An 18,499-nucleotide genomic window follows, 5' to 3' on the forward strand; every position below is an offset into this window, starting at 1 on the left:
GACCATACAGCATTTTATAACATACAGAAAATTAATTAAGAAATCAACTTTAAATTAAATCACAAATATAAAACAAGGGAACATAGATTCAAGCTGGTAAAAGGCAAGTTCGGGACTGATAACAAGAAGCAATTCTTCTTGCAAAGAGTGGTTAATACCCGGAACGATGGTAACGGCAAAATCACTGGAAGCATTCAGGAGGCAGTTGCATGCTGTGATACTGGGACTGAAGGTTTTTATGAAAATTAACCAGATGAGCTAAAATGTCTCCCTCATTTCTATTTTTTTTTATTCGTTCCTGGGATGTGGGTGTTTCTGGCAAGGCCAGCATGTATTGCAAATCCCTAATTGCCCTTGAGAAGGTGGTGGTGAGCCACCGCCTTGAATCGCTGCAGTCCTGGTGGTGAAGGAACTCCCACAGTGCTGTTAGGGAAGGAATTCCAGGATTTTTACCCAGCGACGATGAAGGAACGGCGATATACTTCCAAGTCTGGATGATGTATGACTTGGAGAGGAACTTGGAGGTGGTGATGTTCCCATGCGCCCGCTGCCCTTGTCCTTCTAGGTGGTGTAGGTCGCGGGTTTGGGAGGCGCTGCCGAAGAAGCCTTGGTGAGCTGCTGCAGTGCATCGTGTAGATGGTATACACTGCAGTCACGGTATGTCGGTGATGGAGGGAGTGAATCTTTAAGGTGGTGGTTAGGCTCCCAATCAAGCAGGCTGCTCTGTCCTGGATGGTGTCGAGCTTCTTGAGTGTTGTTGGAACTGCACTCATCTAGGCAAGTCGAGAGCATTCCATCACACTCCTGACTTGTGCCTTGTAGATGGTTGAAAGGCTTTGGGGAGTCAGGAGGTGAGAATTCCGCAGAATACCCAGCTTCTGACCTACTCTTGTTGCCACAGTATTTATGTGGCTAGTCCAGTTAAGTTTCTGGTGAATGATGACCCCCAGGATGTTGATGGTGGGGAATTCAGTGATGGTAAGGCCGTTGAATGTCAAGGGGCAGTGGTTAGGTTTTCACTTGTTGGTGATGGTCATTGCCTGGCACTTGTGTGGCATGAATGTTACTTGCCACTTATCAGCCCAAGCCTGAATGTCGTCCAGGTCTTGCTGTATGCGGACATGGACTGCTCCATTATCTGAGGAATTGCGAATGGCACTGAACACTGTGCAATCATCAGCGAACATCCCCACTTCTGATCTTATGATGGAGGAAAGGTCATTGATGATTCAGCTGAAGATGGTTGGGTCTAGGACACTGCCCTGAGGAACACCTGCAATGATGTCCAGGGCTGTGAAGATTGACCGCCAACCACCACAACCATCTTCCATTGTGCTAGGTATGACTCTAGCCAGTGAACATTTTTCCCCCTGATTCCCATTGACTTCAGTTTTACTAGGGCTCCTTGGTGCCACACTCAGCTGCCTTGATGTCAAGGGCAGTCACTCTCACCTCACCTCTGGAATTCAGCTCTTTTGTCCATGTTTGGACCAAGGCTGTAATGAGGTCTGGGCGGAGTGTGCCTGGCGGAACCCAAACTGGGCATCGGTGAGCAGATTATTTGTAAGTGCCGCTTGATAGTACTGTTGATGACACCTTCCATCACTTTGCTGATGATTGAGAGTAGACTGATGGGACGATAATTGGCCAAATTGGATTTATGTGGACCGGACATACTTGGACAGTTTTCCACATTGTTGGATAGATGCCAGTGTTGTAGCTATACTGGAACAGCTTGGCTAAATGTGTGGCTAGTTCTGGAGCACAAGTCTGGAGCTCAACAGTCGGGATGTTGTCGGGACCCATAGCCTTTGCTGTATCCAGTGCGCTTAGCTGCTTCTTGATATCACATGGAGTGAATCGAATCGGCTGAAAACTGGCTTCTGTGATGGTGGGGACCTCAGGATGAGGCCAATATGGATCATCCACTCGGCACTGCTAGCTGAAGATGGTTGTAACCATTCAGCCTTGTCTTTTGCACTCGCGTGCTGGGCTCCACCATCATTGAGGATGGGGATATTCATGGAGCCTCCTCTTCCCGTTAGTTGTTTAATGGTCCACTACCATTCGTGACTGGATGTGGCAGGACTACAGAGCTTTAATCTGATCCGTTGGTTGTGGGATTGCTTAGCCTTGGCTATAGCATGCTGCTTCCGCTTTTTAGCATGCATGTAGTCCTGTGTTGCAGCTTCCCCAGTTTGGCACCTCATTTTTAGGCATGCCTGGTGCTGCTCCTGCTCTTCATTGAACCAAGGTTGGTCCCCTGGCTTGATGGTAATGGTAGAGTGAGCAATATGCCAGGCCATGAGGTTACAGATTGTGGTGGAGTACATTCTGCTGCTGCTGATGGCCCACAGCACCTCATGGATGCGCAGTTTTGAACTGCTAGATCTATTCTGAATCTATCCCATTTAGCACGGTGGTAGTGCCACACAACATGATGGAGGGGCTTCTCAGTGTGAAGATGGGACTTCGTCTCCACAATGACTGTGCGGTGGTCACTGCTACCAATGCTGTAATGGACGATGCATCTGCGACAGGTAGATTGGTGAGGATGAGGTCAACTAGATTTTTCCCTCATGTTGGTTCTTTCACCAGCTGCTGCAGGCCCAGTCTGGCAGCTATGTCCTTCAGGCCTCGGTCAGCTCGGTCAGTAGTGGTGCTTCCGAGCCACTCTTGATGGACATTGAAGTCCCCCATCCAGAGTACATTCTGTGCCTTTGCTACTCTCAGTGCTTCTTCCAAGTGCTGTTCAACATGGAGGAGTACTGATTCGTCAGCTGAGGGAGGGCAGTAGGTGGTAATCAGCAGGAGGTTTCCTTGTCCATGCATGACTTGAAGCCATGAGGCTTCATGGGGTCCGGAGTAAATGTTGAGGACTCCCAGGGCCACTCCCTCCCGACCATACCACTGTGCTGCCACCCCTGGTGGGTCTGTCCTGCCGGTGGGACAGGACATACCCAGGGATGTTGATGGAGCAGTCTGGGACATTGGTTGAAAGGTATGATTCTGTGAGTATGACTATGTATGGCTGTTGCTTGACTAGTATGTGGAACAGTTCTCCCAATTTTAGTACAACTCCCCAGATGTTGGTGAGAAGGACTTTGCAGGGCTGACTAGGCTGGGTGTGCTGTTATCGTGTCCGTAGTCGGTGCCGAGGTTGATGCCGAGTGGTCTGTCCGGTTTTATTTTTATTATTGTTTTTCGTAGTGGTTATGCACAACTGAGTCGAGCTAGGCCAATTCAGAGGGCAGTTAAGAGTCAACCACATTGCTGTGGGTCTGGAGTCACATACAGGCCAGATCTAAAGGACATTAGTGAACCAGATGGTTTTTTAACGATAATCTATCTCTACTTATCTTTATGTCATTCTTCCTCAGCACTCTGTTATAATTCTAGCCAAGGATGGTGGCATGAACCCTCACTTTGCATTACTGAATAAACCAAACTTCTAGTATCCTGGACCTCTCTTAGGAAACATCATTAACATTGACACAAACAGCACATTCTGAATTTTTCATCAAAATCAGAGACTGGGTAGTCCCAACATAGCTGCAGGTCTCTCACTGAGTTAAAATAGAACTTGAGACTGATAGTATGTTTAGCCTATCCAGCCATGTGCATTGCTCTGTCACACCATTTGCTTCTTGAACCAAGGCCCAAATCTGTCCACTTTATTTTTGAATGCTTCAACCAAATCTGCAGTTACACTATAATTGGTAGTTGTTTATTACAGAAGTCAATAATGGGTGACATTGCCCTGGGGTGACAAATTCAATTATATTTTGATTTGGCTTTCCGCTTATATTTGTCTCCCCTCCTCTTGTTTTCCATTCACTTCTCTTGGTTCATCACCAAGAACTACTGAACATCTCATTTGTTTCCTTCTCAAGAATTTAGAAGCATGCATTAAAATAATGCTTACTCTTCAATGAAAACAGAATTAATTAATTTAGCATTTTATTCCATATTGAGACCCACTACCAGCTTTACTGATGTTCATAAATGTAGCTATGAACTGAATATCTCTGTCCCTTACAATGACAGGTCAGATAGAAAATAATTCATCACCTTGCTTACATAGATTAAATACCTAAAAATAGCGAACCAGCTATGAGATGGAATGGTTCATAGACTTGTTATAATTTCTTGGGGCTGGATTTTGGTTTTTTTTGGGGCGAAAACGTAAGTGACACTTGAAAATTACCGTTTTCGCTGTGTGACCGATTTAAGGCCGAACTTGTGTCAGGGGCGCAAAGGGAGATGTTGCACAATTATTTGCGGCGCAAAACGCGATCATTGCCAAATTTAATGCAAGGTCGGAAGCACTGCGAGAGAGGCCTTGGGAGGGGGAAATCAAAATTTCAAAGAAACAGTCAAAAAACATTACCAAGACCCTTACCTAATAAATCGCTGCAAAAAAATTAAAACTTTAACTGACCTTTTTTTCAGGTTTTCTAACTTACCGCTGCTGGCAGGGCTGCACCGACAGGTTTTACCTTTTGGTGTTCTGGGCGCGGCATATGGGTCAGGTGAGGCTCGAAACTCAGACGGTAACGCAATTCGAGTCGTTACACGTCCGGGCAGCTCTCCTCGCCGGTACTCTTAAGCGTCGCCGCAAACAAGGAATCGAGGATCCCGACTGGGCTTAGTGACTGGGTTTTCGCCGCGGAGGGTCAAAACACGGCAAAAACCCAGTGGCAAAGCACCCGAAAATCCAGCCCCATATTTGTCAATGGACTTAGTTGTACCCCAAGCTAACAGAGTTGCATATTTTCAATTAAGATTCATTTTGGCTTTCAGAATATTTACAAAAACAAAGTAGTAATGGACAGACTGGTACAGGTAATTGGAACACTGTCCCAGGACACCAATTTATTTCCAACACTGATTGATGGGATGAAAGTCTTCTCCTTAATTTTAATTGCATTAAGATGAAAGCAGTGCAATCATTACAATTTATTTTCCACATTTTCCTTGTACATCAAGGTATTGTATATACAGTCCCACCTGACTAAGCATATGAGCGTAGAACATTGTGCTTTAATTTTGTTTAAAATTTCAAATAATATGGGGAGAACTTTCAGAAAATACATTGGGATCAAATACTTTATACATTATGCAATAAAGGAACAAAGCATAAAGCAAGATTATGATGCAAGAGCATGATCAAGAGGCTTAGACAATAAAATGAGAATGAATAGTATATAATTATCTAAATCCTGAAAGCACTGAAATCACTTTAGCAAAGGCGTGTGTTTTTGCAATGAGTTTCATTTTAAATAATGTAAACTCTGAATTGCAGCTTTTAAAACAAAATACAAGTCCATTTCTCTATCTACTCCCCCCTCCAAACAGCAGTTTCAGGTGCAGGTGGTCAATACTTCTGTGGTTGTTGAAGCATGACATCTATACTGAAGGATTAACAATTGTGCAGCAATAACTGAATGTGCCAAGTGATGATGAATGATAATCAATTATAATTAACAATGGTTTCGTTTTTTCACCTGTTCAATTGTCAATGGGTGGAAAATCTAGTCCAATACAAGTTTATTGGATTGGATGATGATTCATTGTAGTGATGGTGATTTAATATGATCCATAAAATGGGTTTTAGAAGGCAGCAAGGTAATAATAGAATAAGCAGAACAATGCAGCACAACTGATACTAGCCTCTCATGCTTGAGAAAGCTCTTAAGTCACAAATATGAAATATCCTCTTCAATGATTCTTAAAAGTCTGACAAACAAATTTGATTCCTTTGTCATTTAATTTGCTCCATCACTTGCAACGCTTCCTCTGAATATGCCAACTCAACCATGCTTTTACTCACCTCTCCATAACCTTTCCCAAATCCTGCTAAGTGTCGAATCAGCCTTTTATGGAGAAGAGAATATGAAGGGATTGAAGAAAAGCACTGCTGTTTGCATCATTTATCTAGGAAAAAATACGGATTAATGTGCTCAAACAGTGAGAGGGAGATCGAAGAGCAAATATGTAGGAAAATTTCTGAGAACTGCAAAAACTATAGGGCAGCAATAGTAGAGGATTTCAACAACCCCAATATTAACTGGGATAGAATTAGTGTGAAGGGTATAGAGGGTGCGGAATTCCTAAAATGCATTCAGGAGAACTTTTTTAGCCAGTATGTAGCAGGCCCAACAAGGAAGGGGGCAGTTCTGGACTTAGTTTTAGGGAATGAAGCTGGGCAGGTGGAATGTGTATCAGTGGGAGAGCATTTTGGTGCGAGTGACCATAATTCAGTTAGATTTAAGGTAGTTATGGAAAAGGACAAGGATAGACCAGGAATAAAAGTTATAAATTGGGGAAAAGAAAATTTTGCTAAGCCAAGGCGGGATTTAGTCATAGTGGACTGGAAACAGCTACTTGAAGGTAAATCAGTGTCTGAGCAGTGGGAGGCATTCAAGGAGGAGATCCGGGGGGTTCAGACCAAATATGTGCCCTTAATGAAAAAGGGTGGGACTAACAAATCTAGAGCCCCTTGGATGTCCAAGGACATACAGGGTAGGATAAAGAAAAAAAGGGAGGCTTACGACAGATACCGAGGGCTAAATACTGCAGAATCTCTAAAGGAGTATAGAAAGTGCAGGGCTGCAATTAAAAAGGATGTTAGGAAAGCAAAGAGAGCGACTGAAAAATTATTGGCAAGTAAAATCAAGGAAAACCCAAAGATGTTTTATAAATATATTAAGAGCAAGAGGATAACTAAAGAAAGGGTAGGACCTATTAGAGATCTTAAGGGTAATGTGTGTGTGAAGACGGGAGATGTCGGTAGGGTTCTTAATGAATACTTTGTGTCTGCTTTCACAAAGGAGAGGGGCGAAGCAGATATTGCTATCAGGAAAGAGGAGTGTGAAAGAGGAAGTATTAAGGAGTTTAGCAGCTTTGAAAGTGGATAAATCCCCAGGCCCGGCTGAAATATATCCCAGACTGTTAAGCGAAGCAAAAGAGGAAATAGCATACGCCCTGACCGTCATTTTCCAATCTTCTCTGGCCGGAGGACAGGGAATGTGCTACCTTTGTTTAAAAAGGGAGAAAGGTATAGACCGAGTAATTACAGGCCAGTCACCCTAACCTCGGTGGTGGGATAATTATTGGAAAGTATTCTGAGGGACAGAATAAATCTTCATTTAGAAACATATGGATTAATCAAGAATAGTCAGCACGGATTTGTTAAAGGAAGGTCATGTCTAACAAACATGATTGAATTTTTTGAGGAGGTAACAAGGAGGGTAGATGCGTTTGATGTAGTGTATATGGATTTTAGCAAGGCTTTTGCGAAGGTTCCACATGGCAGACTGGTCACAAAAGTAAAAGCCCATGGGATCCAGGGTAAAGTGGCAAGTTGGATCCAAAATTGGCTCAGAGGCAGGAAGCAGAGGGTAATGGTTGATGGGTGTTTTTGTAACTGGAAGGCTGTTTGTTTCCAGTGGGGTTCCGCAGTACTAGGTCCCTTGCTTTTTGTGGTGTACATCACTGATCTATGATCTAGACTTGAATATAGGGGGTATGATTAAGAAGTTTGCAGATGATACTAAAATCGGCTGTGCGGTTGATAATGAAGAAGAATGCAGGAAGATATCAATGAACTGGTCAGGTGGGCAGAACAGTGGCAAATGGAATTCAATCCGGAGAAGTGTGAGGTAATGCATTTGGGGAGGGTTAACAAGGAAAGGGAATACACATTAAATGGTAGGACACTGAGAAGTGTAGAGGAACAAAGGGACCTTGGAGTGCAGGTCCACAGATCACTGAAGGTAGCAGGCCAGGTAGATAAGGTGGTTAAGAAGACATACGGAATATTTACTGTATAGTGACACATGTAATGTAATTTGTTGAATGTACTACAATGTATCCCGTATTGTACCAAATTGTACTTGAACTGAAAAGCAAGGAAATGTATCGAACGGAACTGCCGTCAGCACCCAAATGTAGTGTATGGGATTGCTGACCGCAGCTAAATGTACTGAACTGCTTTTGAATGTACTGTACAAATTTTTATATGAATAAAGTATATTTTGAAATTAAAAAAAAGCTCAGGCATAGAATACAAGAGCAAGGGGGTTATGCTTAAATTGTACAAAACACTACTTAAGCCACAGCTAGAGTACAGCGTGCATTACAGGAAAGATGTAATTGCACTGGAGAGGGCACAGAGAAGATTTACGAAAATGTTACTGGGAGCAAAAGAATCTTAGAACATAAGAACATAAGAACATAAGAAATAGGAGCAGGAGTAGGCCATACGGCCCCTCAAGCCTGCTCCGCCATTTAATACGATCATGGCTGATCCGATCATGGACTCAGGGCCACTTCCCTGCCCACTCCCCATAATCCCTTATCAGTTAAGAAACTGTCTATCTCTGTCTTAAATTTATTCAATGTTCCAGCTTCCACAGTTCTCTGAGGCAGCGAATTCCACAGATTTACAACCCTCTGAGAGAAGAAATTCCTCCTCATCTCAGTTTTAAATGGGCGGCCCCTTATTCTAAAATCATGCCCCCTAGTTCTAGTCTCCCTCATCAATGGAAACATCCTCTCTGCATCCACCTTGTCAAGCCCCCTCATAATCTTATACATTTCGATAAGATCACCTCTCATTCTTCTGAATTCCAATGAGTAGAGGCCCAACCTCTTCAACCATTCCTCATAAGTCAACTCCTTCATCTCTGGAATCAACCTAGTGAAACCTCTCTGAACTGCCTCCAAAGCAAGTATATCCTTTTGTAAATATGGAAATCAAAACTGTACGCAGTATTCCAGGTGTGGCCTCACCAATACCCTGTATAACTGTAGCAAGACTTCCCTGTTTTTATACTCCATCCCCTTTGCAATAAAGGCCAAGATTCTTGCAGTACCTGCATACTAACCTTTTGTATTTCATGCACCAGGACCCCCAGGTCCCGCTGTACTTCAGCACTTTGCACTTTTTCTCCATTTAAATATTAACTTGTTCTTCGATTTTTTTTCTGCTGAAGTGCATAACCTCACACTTTTCAACATTATACTCCATTTGCCAAATTTTGCCCACTCACTTAGCCTGTCTATGTCCTTTCGCGTTTTTATTGTGTCCTCCTCACACATTGCTTTTCCTCCCATCTTTGTATCATCAGCAAACTTGGCTACGTTACACTCAGTCCCTTCTTCCAAGTTGTAGCACCAGCTTTCCGCCATTTTTATGAACAATACTTTAAATCCTCAAATCCATAACCTCCAAGAAAGAACTGTACTGTTTGAAAAGCTTGTGGTGGTGGTTTAGAGAATAGGATTGACTGGCAGGAGTTAATCAGGCTAACCTGACTAAGGTGCATTCATATGCAAACGAACATTTCACACTGATAGCCTGAGATCCATTGCATCCAGCCTGATTGATGTCATCACCATCGAAAGTGAGTACTGGGAACAATACCCCGAGACATAATTCAGAGACACTATGCCTTCGCATTATTAAAGCACAGTCACGACTCAGTCCCAACCGAAACTGGTGTAAGGCAGGAAATGGCCGAGCCATTGTCTTCTAGGAGATAAGCCAGTCGGTGTGAGATTGAAACCCATTACCTGCTAATGGGGGCCATCAACTCAGGAAATGACAGACATCCAGTAATCAGCACCCGTTTGTCTCTGCAGATGCAAGGCTTCGGAGTGGGAAAATGAAATATAATTTTTCACAAAGATTTCACAGGCTATGAGCCACTCCAGGCCACGGGGGATGGGGATCCAGACAGATCACCTGAGTCAATCCATCAGTCAGTATTGGCGGGAGGAAAGATGATGGGTGTTGAGGATATAAGGAGCCGATTTGCAACAAGCTCGAGCTCAGGAAAAAGCTCAGGAAAAAGCTCAAGCGGAAGTTCTGGCAAGCTCAAGTTCGAAGCTCTCTTCATTTCAACAAAACACCGCCAGAAGCTGAGCGCTGCTCTTCAACCCTCACCAACGGACCTCGACTAGAACTTGGATAATGCATCGGCGGTACGGAACCAGGAAGGAGACGTACAGGAAGAAGCTGCAAACAAGACAACGAGCAATCAGGACGAGCACATTGCCTGCGCCTGCACATCCGCAAGACCACTTAGCTGTGTGAGGGGGCGATTGTAAGTCCCAACCAAACCCAAGGGGTTTAGTGCTGGAAGAGGTCTTGTGTTAGTTTATTTCACGGGTGGGTTCTTTTTTAAGCCGTGGTAACTTAGCACAGCAGGGCTTATGGGATAAGCCAGGGTTGTACCGTTTTGTACTGTTTATGAGTGGTGTTGTTAATCTTATTTAATGCAATACTGTTGAGCCCAAAAAACGTGTGTCCGGGTCTGATCTGTCCATATAATTCCTATCGTTCAGAACTTGTAGTAGGAGGTGCGTTTTCAGTACGCCCGAGAAAATCACCTACGAAGTTGTTAATATAGATTGTAAATAGTTGGGGTCCCAGCACTGATCCCTGCAGCACCCCACTAGTTATTGATTGCCAACCCGAGAATGAACCATTTATCCTGACTCTCTGTTTTCTGTTTGTTAGCCAATCCTCTATCCATGCTAATATATTACCTCCAACCCCTTGAACTTTTATTTTGTGCAGTAACCTTTTATGTGGCACCTTGTCAAATGCCTTCTGGAAGTCCAAATACACCACATCCACTGGTTCCCCTTTATCCACCCTGTTCATTACATCCTCAAAGAATTCCAGCAAATTTGTCAAATATGACTTCCCCATCATAAATCCATGCTGACTCTGCCTGACCGAATTATGCTTTTCCAAATGTTCTGCTACTGCTTCTTTAATAATGGACTCCAATATTTTCCCAACCACAGATGTAAGGCTAACTGGTCTAAACCTGCTTTTTGCCTGCCTCCTTTTTTAAATAGGGGCGTTACATTTGCAACTATGAGAAAAGATTGGATGGGCTGTGTTTGTTTTCCTTGGAACAGAGGAGGCTGAGGGGAGACCTTATTGAGGTGTATAAGATTATGAGGGGCCTAGATAAAGTGGATAGAAAGGACCTACTTCACTTAGCAGAGGGGGCAAAAACCAGGGGGCATAGACTTAAAATAACTGGCAGAAGGTTTAGAGGGGATTTGAAGGGAAATTTCTTCACCCAGAGGTTTGTGTGGGTCTGGAACTCACTGCCTAAAAAGGGTGGTAGAGGCAGAAACCCTCACCACATTTAAAAAGTACTTGGATATGCACTTGAAGTGCCGTAACCTACAGGGCTACAGACCAAGAGCTGGAAACTGGGATTAGGCGGGATAGCTCTTTGTTGGCCAGCACGGACACGATGGGCCAAAATGGCCTCCTTCCGCGCTGTAACTTTCTAAAAAGCAGGATTATTAAAACATGAAAAAAAACTAATTTTACAACTCTTCTTTTGTAAATGTAGATCAAAGTAAATAGCACACATCCACAGCAGTGCTTCCGATATCCCTTCATTTTTCGTTAACCAAGGATTGCCCTCCGCCCTGGTTGGCAGGGCCCACAACTGTGTCCAAGCCATTTGCAGTGCTTCTACCCTCACCCCTTCCTCTTCCCTCCTAGAACCCCTCTCGCGTTCCCCTTGTCCTCACCTTCCACTCCACCAGCCTCCATATTCAAAGCGATACCACCACCAAGCACATCTTCCCCTCCCCTTTCAGCATTCTGACGGGTCCGCTCCCTCTGCGACATGCTGGTCCACTCTTCCATCACCTGCTCCCTTTGCCCCGGCACCTACCCATACAAGTGCAGGAGATGTAATATTCTTCCCACCGATCAGGGCCCCAAACACTCGTTTCAAGTTTACTTGTACTTCTTTCAATTAAGTATACTGTATTCACTGCTCACAATGCATTGGGGAGACCAAACGCAGATTGGTTGATCACCCTGCTGAACACCTCCGTTCAGAGCGCAAACATGATCCCGAGCTTCCGGTTGCTTGCTATTTTAATTCTCCATCCCACTCTGATCTCAGCCTTATACACTGTTCCAATGAAGCTCAACAAAAGCTCAAGGAACAGCACCTCATCTTTCAATTAGGCACTTTGGCCTTTTGCACTCGACATCCAAGTTCAACAATTTCAGACCATAACCACCACTCACATTTTTGCAGACAGCAGGTGCTGCTAATGGTTCTTGTTACCATTCACAGCTCCTCTCGACCCATCTGTTTCTTTACTTGTCCCGTTATCATCCCCTTTTGCCTTGCATCACCATCCATTTTGCCATTTATTATCTCCTGTCTCCCACCCTATCACAATCCTTCCGTTTTGTTCTTTCCTCCCCTCCCTCCTTTCCCAGTCTCTGTACTTGCTTAAAAACTGGTAAATCGGAAACCTTTTCCAGTCCTGACAAAAGGTTATCGACATGAAATGTTAAATCGGTTTCTTTCCAGATTCTTCCTGACCTGCTGCAAATTTCCAGCATCTGCAGTATTTTGCTTTTGTACCGTCTATAATTTGTTAAGTTTACTAAAAGTCAGTGTTGATGAGGTGCTTAGCACTGGTGGATACAAGTTCAATTCCCCACTCTGTTGAATTCTGTATCTCAAGCTGTGTGTAGATGTTGGAGGGAAGGGGGAGAAGAGGCAAACAAGCAAGTTGTCAAGGATACCTGAATTTTGGAATTTGATTGATGGTTTCATGAAGGAATGGATATGGGAGATAATGGAAGACAAGCTGGGACATGAGGCAATAATCTTAGAAAGGGAAGATAAATGACAATACACTGGACTGACTGAAAATATCCAAACCTTGAAATTCCTGCTTCTGCATCAAAGATTTGGGAGAAGGGCCAGCATTTGAGACAGGACATGGCTCTGTCGAGTCTCCGTGCCTTTTTTGTCTTTTGAAAAATTCCAACAGGAGGGAGGCGGCGCAGGGTCGCTTCTTGTATCCACAGCACTTGCGATCAGAAAAGATGAGACTAGCAACATTATGCCATACACCACTTTTCTGGAAAAAAACATTTCCAATTTCCTAACACTCATAAGAGTGACCAAATACTGTTAAGATAGCAGCAAGTGCAAGCATAATATATTTTGCAAAAAAATGTCTTTTCAGCCGTAACAGCAGCACCGTCCATTACTCCCGGCAGTGACAGGATGTCATTCTAAAATTCTTGCTCCACGCCCTCCCAGAATGCGAGAAATGGCATGGGCACCTTCCCTCAATGCTAATGACCCCATTCCCAGGATTTGGAACAGTCCGTGCCAGGGCAAACTGGTAGGCATAAGGAATTTCAGGACTCCGTTCTTCAATCTGAAACTAGCTGGCAGAGGATGGCTATTATCAGCAGCACAAGCAGGCAATCCCAATATCCAATTTTATATCTAGTTTGAGTTACAATTGCTACATAAATGTTCAGTTGGAACTGGTAGGTACAAGGAAAATTTTAGATGTCACTGAATTAACAACTACAACCAACAGAAACCCTTAAAGTTGTTTTATTTAGCAATGTTTAAACATATAATATAAACAAAATCATGTACACCAGGTCGGCACATATTTTTGTAAAGGACCCCAACATCTGACTAATAAGGCCTTTGAAACATTGTTTAATATCATGAATAACAAGGATATAGAAAATCATGTCAATCAACACAGTACAAGGTGAAAATTCAGAGAAATCTTATTGAAAGGAGGAGTGGTTAGTGATTTATTATGAACTATTCAGTAGTTCACTGAACAGTTACACTAGATCTAGTAATAAATTAGGCTGCCACATGACAACTGGCTGGCCGTTTGAAAGCTACTTTTACTGCATCCGGGCCTTATGCTCATTATGACATCAAATCATAGATGCATGCATGTGCAAATTAACTCTGGAAAATCAGAGTTCATTACTACTCCTGCTGTGTCTAGTTCAATTGGCAGTTATTAAGAATCATTCTAATTGGAAGAGAAAATTTACAAATTATGCAATAATCAATCATTTCAAACTGTTGTAAAGGATGACAGTTTTGTTGTGTTAAAGTATTTTTAATGACCTGATAGATGAACAGATTGCGCAAGATGGTGCAGGAAGCTATGAAACCCAGGAAAGTGTAGTCTGCATGCCAAGCCTTGGTTATTTATCTTTTTATATATACACACACACACACACAAACTATCTCAGACCATGCAAAGAGTGAACCTGGTTCAGCTGTAGTGTCCAATTACATTCACCAGATTGCAACTCATGATTACTGGAACTTTAAAACACAGAACTTTAAAACAGCCCGAGGGTCAACTGCAAACCTTGAGCTTCAGTGGAAAGTAATGCATTTTCTTCCCCATTTTGCCTCCACTAATCCTACTGTATTACACATCTTCTCTGCCAAAAAGGACAGGCCACTGACTCCAAGAACCATTACCTCAGTTATGAGGCTCCCAACAATTAGTTACGCCATAGTTTTCTACGCCACTCATATTTTCGGTACTTCACCCCAATCAGAAGGCTAAGGAACTCAATGTAAACTTTTACTGAATGTTCCAGTCTTGGATGCTCCTAATTGGGACAAAGGGCTGAACAGCATGGAAAGTTTTGCAGCCCATTGCCGCTGGGAAGCCACAGCAATAGTAAAGCTCTGTAGAGTCAGAAATCCAGTTCATTCTCTTGGCACTAGGCTGGACAAGATGCATGGTATAGAACTGATGAGTCTTGCAGTATGTTATACAACCAAATTTTAGACAAAACTAGTTTGTGGAAACAAGCGTTAACAATCTAGTTTAGAAAATTAATTAAACATACTCAATATATGGAATCCAATGATAAATAAAAACTTGATGCTACTGGGTTTCCATTTGTATTTTAACCATATATAGGTGTTGCATATGCTACGGTTAAAAATAAGAACAGGAGTCATCACATTGTTGAACCGACTTGTGAGCAAGTTACTGTTTTAAGATTCTAGTCCTCGACCTGAAATTAGTAAATAGCTCTGCAATAAAGCTTCATTAGACTATCTAGGTCACAATTTTAAAATGGCCAAAAGTGTAACTGTGCAACTTAAATCTTTAAAAAATATTTTAGATTTGTTGTTGAATGAGAAGACTATGTATGTTAAGAAAATGCAATTGGAATGCTATTAAAGTTGATTTGTAGACCTTCTTTCAAGCACATCACTTCCAGTGCTGAAAGTTCAAATTTTATTTTAACAAGACTGAAACAAAATGACAATGTTAGAGAGACTTCATTGCAGATTGGGTTTAAATTAGACTGTAAATAGTACAAGGATTCTCCACCTGTAAATAGGAAGGTATAAATCACTTCTTTTTTTGGAATACACAAGATACTGCATAAATAACTGGCTGAAAACTATAAGCACTTTTACCAAGTGTTACTGTCAATTGTATTTTGTCTGGCTAGCTATTTTGTTATTATACAAGTCTGAGATCACATGCAATCTCACCATGACCAATATAACATAATGACCCTTCTTTCAAATGCACTTGCAATTCCTGATTATTTGGGGCACCAATAGACAAGAGTCAAGTTAGCATGTTGACTAATAAAGATCTGAGGTCATGGCCAAAATGGGATTTGAATCAATGCTCAATCATAGGCCCTGTTTTTTTGCAAGAGCCCCCATAAATATAACCAGGGTCTGGTTAGACTAAGAATATCTGAAAGTATAGTATAGCAACTACCGAGAGAAATCCAAAGAATTTTTCAAGAAAGGAGTGTTAATATTCCAGCATACATAGCATCTGGTTCAATTATAAAGCTTCAGGTTCTAGTAGAGATACATCAATGAATTTAGAATGAAAATTAAATAACAGCTTTCTTGATTATTAAATTAAGTTTTCTTCTTCAAGTCCTCAAATCTACGAGACAGATCATCAAAATCAATATCTTCTGAAGCTGTGGAAGTGCCACCAATAGATGCTGTCGGTAGGGTGTCAGGCACAGAGGGCAACTCTGGAAGTGTCAAGTTATCGTAAATAAAGTCGCTCGGAGCAGCAGCAGGTCCTGGCATCTGCCGAGGTGCAGGAACTGGGACTGAAGGACCTATAAAAATACAATTAACAAAAATTAATGTGTGCAATGTAGTACCACATCTGCTAACATTAATCACCAAAACATTTTCACCACAGTGAACAACATAAATAGATTATAAACCAAAAAATATGTATTGACTTACCAGGAAACTTGGAAGGCGGCAAACGAGTGCTATCATCAATCTGTTAAACAACACCAATTATCAGTAATACAATCAAGTCAACTTTAACTACAGCAATGTCACTACCAACTGCATGCTGTGAGGTGGTAAAGGAGAAGCACATGCTTAGAGGAGGACTCGAGCCTACATCAACCCGTCTCTGGAAGGGAGAGTCAATCACAAAGCAGACATGCTGCTTTGCTAAAGTCTCTCACTTGAGGTCCTGAATTAAGCAGTTGATGAGTAAGCCTAGAGTGCTGCATTGGACTTGGTGATAGAAACGCAGACCCAAATCAACCCTCTGTGGTAGATCTGGTAATCCGATGCCTGAGCCAGGCAGTCCGCAGTACTCCAAGGTAATGGTTGAGAGATTAATCACCCACTAGTTCATTAATGGAACCTAGCAGGGACTTCCTACTCAACTCCAGGTAACCCTGCAAGCTAATGTCCCAACAGGTAGGATGTTCCCAACCAGATAAGCACTGGGTTACAGCTCTGGTAAACTGCTCATTTGTAGATGATTAAGCTCCAGCTGTATTTCTGCACAGAGTCCCAAACCCTTGGTTCTCTAAGCAGATCGCTTCTCAGGTAGAATGGACCTATATCCTCCGGAGTTTAGAAGAGAGGTAATCTCATTGAAATGTTCTCTCTGTTTAGGCACTGTCCAACTTCCTTCCAAATGTTTGCCATCATTATCTTCCTCAAAAAGCCCCCAACAGATCAGCCTGCTCTCCCTACTGCTATAACTTTCTCCAGTCTTACATCCTGTTCCGTGCTTTCCGATCCTCTGACTTCTTGTGTATTTCCCCCACCCCCAACCACTCCATTCCATTCCACATTCAGTGATGGAGCCTTCAGCCACTTCAACCCTCCTCCCAAAATCCTTCTTCCAACCTTTCAAAGCCTCTTCAAACATGACACTTCAAATAAGCTTATAGTCATGACTCTAAGCGGCTTGGAAAGGATCAGCACTTGTGCCCGTTCTCCCGTGAAAATACCTTGGGATGTTTTTCTATGCTAAAGGCCTTATATATCAATCAACGCAAGTTGTTACAAAGTCACTGTTAACTCAAACAAAACAGGCAATCACATTACACAATCTCAATTGTAAATGCTCATTAAACTCCCAATCAACATCTTTTGTTGCGAGCAATGACAGATTACATAGAATTTACAGCCTGTACAGAAACAGGCCGTTCATGCCGGTGTTTATGTTCCACACGAGTCTTCTCCCACCCTACTTCATCTAACCGCATCAGCATAAACTTCTAACCTTATGTGATGCTACCAAAGAAATACACCAGTGAGGGAAATGTCAGTGGTTATAGCGAAGGCGTTTCCCCCAAAAAGCTGACACCCGTGTGACCACTTAACTCATCATCCACCTATTTCGCGAGACAGCATTTAGTTTAATGTGGTGTACAATTTGAATGTCTGTGTTAATAGCTGCAAAATACAAATTAACGCTGGATATGTGCTTTTTAAAAATAAATGCCAGATTTTAAAAAGCATAATTCACTGATAATCACCAGTAAAAATAGCAGCCCTAGTGTTCTGCAACTTAGAATCCGACACACAGATGCAAATTTACACAAAATTTAGTTGCCGAACATGACAACAAAGTAAACAAAGCACTGCTGTGGCTTTTCTAAATAAATCACAAATCAAAAATGTATATTTAACATATTATAAATTACCAGTTCAACTTCAGTGGCTTGTGCACTCTGACCACACTTCAAAGCAGAAATTACTTATTAAACACTGCACATCTTCATGGAATAAATTTACAAATATTTGTTTTTGAAGCCACTGATTTCCTGAAACTGCTAATATTAATGGATCCTCCAGAAAATGAGGCAATCAGGTTAGAGAAATGATTTTCAGTATTCCTTTTGTACATATATGCAAGCACTATTTAATAATCAAGTGAGATTACATTTATACGATATATCAGTGTACTGGCCAGAAACTTTGAAACAGATTTTGCTGCAGCAGGGCATCCAACCGTGTCTGCCATTAGTTGGCCTTGCCCCTTTAGGTTTATAATTTTTTCCTGTGGCAATTTGCTGAAAGTGCAAGCTGATAATGTCGCACCGAAGGAAACAGAGCACAGGGTAAGCCGCCTGCCCTGTGACTAGCTCCAGTGCTGTGGGACAGTGTTCATCTTGAGCGTATAGAAGCACTGGAGAGAGTAGAGAAGATTCACAAGGATGATACCAGAAATGCGAGAGTATACATATCAGGAAAGGATTAACAGGCTGACTCTCTTTCTTACAAACAGAAGGCTGAGGGGTAACCTAATCGAGGTCTTAAATTAGGAAAGGTTTTCATAGAGTAGACACCCAGGGAGAATGTTTCCACCTGTGGGGAAGAGCATA

General features: G+C 42.4%; 1 protein-coding gene across 3 annotated transcripts in view; it reads right to left on the minus strand.

Annotated features, from left to right (window-relative positions):
* Positions 1–13,408: 13,408 nt before the first annotated feature.
* The window catches only part of ist1 (IST1 factor associated with ESCRT-III), a 38,578-nt gene continuing 33,487 nt past the window's right edge, over positions 13,409–18,499 (minus strand). For all 3 annotated transcript variants that reach the window (XM_070898195.1, XM_070898196.1, XM_070898194.1), the window contains 2 exons: positions 16,104–16,143; positions 13,409–15,970 (listed from right to left, as the gene is read on the minus strand). In XM_070898195.1, coding sequence (XP_070754296.1) covers positions 15,759–15,970; positions 16,104–16,143 — 252 coding nt within the window. In that variant the 3' untranslated portion in view covers positions 13,409–15,758. The remainder of the gene's footprint in view (positions 15,971–16,103; positions 16,144–18,499) is intronic.

This window comes from Pristiophorus japonicus, chromosome 13 (assembly GCF_044704955.1).
Source record: "Pristiophorus japonicus isolate sPriJap1 chromosome 13, sPriJap1.hap1, whole genome shotgun sequence".
Taxonomy (NCBI): Eukaryota; Metazoa; Chordata; class Chondrichthyes; family Pristiophoridae; genus Pristiophorus; species Pristiophorus japonicus.